The sequence below is a fragment of the Nestor notabilis genome, unplaced genomic scaffold, assembly GCF_000696875.1.
Source record: "Nestor notabilis isolate BGI_N333 unplaced genomic scaffold, ASM69687v1 scaffold22157, whole genome shotgun sequence".
NCBI lineage: Eukaryota > Metazoa > Chordata > Aves > Psittaciformes > Psittacidae > Nestor > Nestor notabilis.
In genome coordinates, this window is record NW_009937208.1 from 2,833 (window position 1) to 8,000 (window position 5,168).

General features: G+C 55.7%; 1 protein-coding gene across 1 annotated transcript in view; it reads right to left on the reverse strand.

Moving 5' to 3' along the window:
* The window catches only part of LOC104408964 (synembryn-A-like), a gene marked incomplete at its 3' end in the record, with an annotated part of 7,584 nt that extends 2,603 nt beyond the window's left edge, over positions 1-4,981 (reverse strand). The window contains exons 1-3 of the mRNA XM_010018716.1: positions 4,898-4,981; positions 2,295-2,342; positions 3-371 (exon numbers count right to left, since the gene is read on the reverse strand). Coding sequence (XP_010017018.1) covers positions 3-371; positions 2,295-2,342; positions 4,898-4,981 — 501 coding nt within the window. The remainder of the gene's footprint in view (positions 1-2; positions 372-2,294; positions 2,343-4,897) is intronic.
* Positions 4,982-5,168: the final 187 nt, after the last annotated feature.

A 5,168-nucleotide genomic window follows, 5' to 3' on the forward strand; every position in this document is an offset into this window, starting at 1 on the left:
AGGAGGCGCAGGTCGAAGAACTTCACCTCGTGGGGAAGGCTCCTCTCGTTGTAGAGCTTGATGCGCCTGGCCAGGCCCAGCACGAGCCGCGCCTGTGCCGCCAGCTCCTGCGCCCGCGGGCTGCTGAAGACCATGTTGCAGAGACACTTGAGGGACTCCAGGATTACGTCCAAGTCGGGGACCTCCCGGATGAGCTCCTCGGAGCTGTCGATGCCGGCGTGCCTGGAGAGGGTCCGGAGCCCGTCCTTGGTGGTGAAGGGCTCCAGGCAGTACTTGTCACGGGACAGGATGCGGATGCTCTCCAGGCAGGTGACCTGGCAGGACGGCTGCAGCTCTCTCTCCAGGAACCTGATCAGCAGCTGGGCCATTTTCTGTGCAGTTGGGAGCAAGGAAAGCCTCATGTGCTGCCACGGACAGCACCCCCCACACCCCGTAACGCTGCCCTGGGAGAGGTGAGCACCATCCAGAGATGGGCCTGCCTCAGGGGTGCACTCAGCAAGCGTTTGGCTCTGGCATCTGATCCTGGCCCAATTCAAGCAAGAAACAAAGAACGGCTGGAAGAAGGTGTCAGATGTAAGGGGGGAGTGTGAGCCCACAACTGCTACTACCCCATATTGTAGCTTCACACGTGGTGAGGATGATTCAGGGTAACAGGGTTTACTTGACAGCCGCATTAAGCAAAGAGAGGGCAGAGCAAAAACATGCCTTATGGCTTCACTGAGGAGTAACAACCAACTCAACAGAATCTCTCTGCTCCCACACAAAGCATTAAGATTAGGGAGCCATCTGCTCTGGGTGCTCCAGCAACAGACTGGCAAGGCTGAGAGATGTGTCAGAAATCACCAAGGGAGGGGAAAAGGACCTAAGTGAGGTGAGAGCAGCACATGATGCCCTTGGAAAGGAGGTGATAAGACCTCAGGAGATTCAAACAAGCATTATCTCCCTAAACCTCAGTTGCTGTCTGAAGACCTACTAGCCCAGATCCTCTGCAGGGACAGGCTGGCAGAGCTCCACTAACACTGATTCACAAGAGCAGCGGATCAAACCCTTGTGGGTAACAGCATCGTGTGTGCCAGCAAGCAAGGCACGAGTAGGAGCAAAGGGAACTTCACACCCCAGGCACAGCTCGGCTTGAACCACGTGTAGCAACACTTCATGTTACACAAGGCACCCGCTGCACAGACGCTGACACCTTGGTGAGGTCGGGCCTCACTACATCTCTAACGTAAGAGCAGAGCACGTGTCTTTCCATGCACAGCACTAGAGGGAAGGAACCCAAGATCACAACAGGGTTTGTCACTCAGAGTAACTGCTTTAGCACAGCCCAGTTGGACTTGATGATGATAAAAAGACTGAGGGAAGGAATGAATTAAAATAAATATGAATTTTAGACTCAGGTTAAAAAGATCTTGGAGAGTGTTCCCAGGGCTAAACCTTCCCAAGAACTGAGCACCAGGAGCTAGGTGGTGATGCTCAATCTGTAGTTCATGACATACACCCCAGAAGTGGAGCACCCCAAGGCTGTGCCTGGACTCACAGCCTGTGTGACTGTCCCAGCCCGAACAGCCAGACAAGCAGGGCAGAGAGCTCAGATCCTGGGAGATCCAGTCCTGTGCATCTGGCTGTACCTGGAGAAGCTCCATGCTGGCATTAGCCGACAGATAGAGAGGTCCCGTGCTCTGCCCTGGCTGCATGGTCCACACTTGCTGTGCTAACAGAGGCACTGGCACAACCAACCAACCGACTGGACCAGATGGAAAATAATCAGGGGAAAGAAACTAACATATTCTCGAGGCGGATGAGCCCCTCAGCCACGTGCAGCCATGCACACATCTGCCCTGGCATGAAAGAGCAGAAATGAACAGGCAGGAGTTTCCTTCCACTGAGGGCCAGATTACAGCAGCTCAAAGCATCTGCTAATATAGAACCTCAGCCAACACCTGCAGCTGCCTCACAGCAACCCCTCTGGAGCCCTGCACGCTGCTGGGGCCTCTGTCTGGCAGAGCCATGCACGGAGGATCACACCTTGTACACACACACACTGTGACTACACACACTGCATGACCCAGAGGGCTTGCTGATCCTGGAAGGACGCTGACCTTCATCCTGAACCACCACCTCCTGATGGAAACAGCCAGGCAGATGCTCTGAGCACACCACTGCCTCACCAAGTTAATGAAAACACTCCTTTCTTTCCCTGTGGGAGCTGCCAGCACCAAACCTGCTGCACAGGAGTACCAACAGCAGCACATTTACATGCCCAGCCACAGGAAGACAGCAAAGCCTGTGCCCACCTTCCTCTCTTCCCGTTCCTCATCGTCAAAGGTGAAGCACTGAGATTTCTGTGGGGAAGAACAAAAACAAGGAAAATAAGCAATAGGTTAAAAACACACAAACCCAGGCAGGGAAAGGCCACTCAGCTGGAAGCAGCAGGTCTGAAACCAAACTGCCCAAAGCGAGCACCCTGCTCAAGAGCAGCCCCAGCAGAGGCAGGGAATCAGTGCTCACAGAACCTCTGTCTGTGAAACAGAAGAGAACCAAAAGGCTCAGGCATCGGAGGAAACAGGATTCAGAAATCAGAGTCCCAGAGGGGTTTGAGTTGAAGGGACCTTAAATCCCATCCAGCTCCAATCACTGCCCCGGGCAGGGACACCTTCCACTAGAGCAGGTTGCTCCAAGCCCCTGTGTCCAACCTGGCCTTGAACACTGCCAGGGATGAAGCAGCCACAGCTTCTCTGGGCACCCTGTGCCAGCGCCTCAGCACCCTCACAGGGAAGAGCTTCTTATCCCATAATAGCCGCAGTTCTCTGCTCAGTGGCACCACCGAGATGTGCCTACACATTTCTCCCCTGGACATTTACTGTTCCTTCTCCTGACCAACAGAAAGCATTTCTTGTTACCTGCCAACAGACCCTTGTGCTGATTCAGGTCACATTCTTTAAGCATAAGGGACAGGATCTCTCCACCTCCAGCACATCCCTTCCCTTGACCAGCTGACACCTGTGACTGACACCGCTCCCCCCACGGAGCCGCTCAGGAGTGGGGATCACCACAACCAGCCATCCTCACACTCCGGATTGATCCTCTCTCGAGGGACAGCAGTTCCCGGGTATCCCATCCAGGGTCTCAAGGGCTGAGCTCGTCTCCCTCTGCATTTACCACGTCATGAGCTGCCCAATTGCCCTCCTCCAGCCCGCGACTGGCTGCACTGGGCTTTGGAGATCACGGGTGTTCCCCGACTTGCCCGTTCCACCAGTGCAGTCCCTCCTGCCACCTTTTTAACATGCTGCCACCTCCTGGCTGCTTAAAAGCAGAAGATCCAGTGTGCAGCTTAACCGGGTCCCAGCACCCAGGTCCCAGGGATGGCTTTGGTCTTGCCAGCCTAGAACAAGCCGTGGTGGACAACAGAACACCAAGAGGCTGCCTGCAAAGCCTCCAGCCTTCACAGGGGTGCCCTCTCATGCTGCCCTCCGCTATGAGGAACTGAGGGTCCAGCCCTGGAGCTGATGTGCTCTGCAGACAACCAGGGCACTTGTGCTCTCCCACCACATCCTCCTGGCACGCTCCTGTAGTCTCATTCGTGTCTGGTTTCCATACCTGTGGTTTTGCTTTAGCTGTAGTCTACTCCTGGCAGTCAAAGACTGACTGAGTCTGCAACAGTGAATTCAAACATATCCCACAAAGAGGATGCAGCACCATCAACTTCTACAGTAAAAATGAGACAAGGAAGTTGCTCAGTTCACCTGCAGCTTCCCCAGCGCTCCGATTGCTGCAGACAGGCCACAGAAGCACTGCCGCCCTCACAGGGTTCCTACACTGCAGGCACCAGCAAAGCACAACAGGAACCCCTGCGTCTGGTGCCTCAGGCTGGTTACACACAGGACTCTGGCTGCACTCCCAGCTCCTCCAGCGGTACACCTGGAGGAGGTGACATTGCTCCTGTGGAGCAATGTCCAGGAGGGACCTGCTCCTTCTTAGCCACATCTCCCCTGTTTCAAAGCAAAGCTGGAAGGAGCTGCCCTCTCCTCTTGCACTCCCGTGTAAAATGCTCCCGGGCTCTCCCCGCTGGCTCCCCTCCTGCTCAGGGCTGGTGCAGGGTGAGCCACGGAGCTCCGCAGGACACCCCGACCCTGTGGGAACCCTGAGGGAGATTTCCCTGACAACCAGAGTCTATTTCTGACAGGATTTACCCCCACAGATCATCTTGTGCCACTTTAAAGCTCCAAACGCTTCCCCATCTGCTCCCCAACCATTCATAGAACCGCAGATGGTTTGTGTTGAAGGGACCTTAAATCCCATCCAGTTCCGGACCCCTTCCACTAGAGCAGGTTGCTCCAAGCCCCTGTGCCCAACCTGGCCTTGAGCACTGCCAGGGATGGGGCAGCCACAGCTTCCCGGTTTCATATTCTCTCTTCATTATTGACTTCTCACCCCAGCTCAGAGCAGGCACCTTCACCCGGCTCCAGCAGCCCCATCCCTGTCCTCCAGCGACCTTTTACTTGCAAATCACAACCACCATTTCACCTGCAGCTCCTCCCCAGGCCCGTTTCCTCACCTCCAAACCTTGCCTTAACATAAAAGCTCCTCCTGCTCGGTCTGCACCCAGACTTCCCTCCAGGTTTTACTCGATAGCTCAATAATAATAATTACAGAAATAATCCCTTCTCCCTTCTCCACGCTTTACTTGCAGTACACAAAGGAACTAGGATACAGAGAGGCTGCTCAGCTGCTTCCCAGCAGAACACCAGACAACACCCCAGCTGCAGGTAAAACCAAAGCACCCATCCATGCTCCTGGCAGTAACACGCAGAGGGGGGGCGGGGGGGCCCAGCCGGTGGCACAGGAGTCCCGCAGCGCGGCCTGGCTGCTCCCGCGGGAGGGCTGGGACCTCACTCACCTCCTGGTTGTAGATCTGAAGCACCTTGAGCACGGTGTCCTGCTCCCCGCTCTCCAGTGTGGCCACCACCGCCCTGAGCTCCATTATCTCCCCGGCTCAGCTCGGCTCAGCAAGAGGTGAACCGGGAGCTCCCGGCTCCGGGTTACGGTGCCACAGAAGGACCTGGATACACGGGAGCTGAGCGGGGAAGGGTGGGGAAAGGAAGGAGGAAAAGGACAGAACGGATGAGAGCCGCAGGTGAGATTGCTCCCGCGGCTGCATCCAAAGCAGC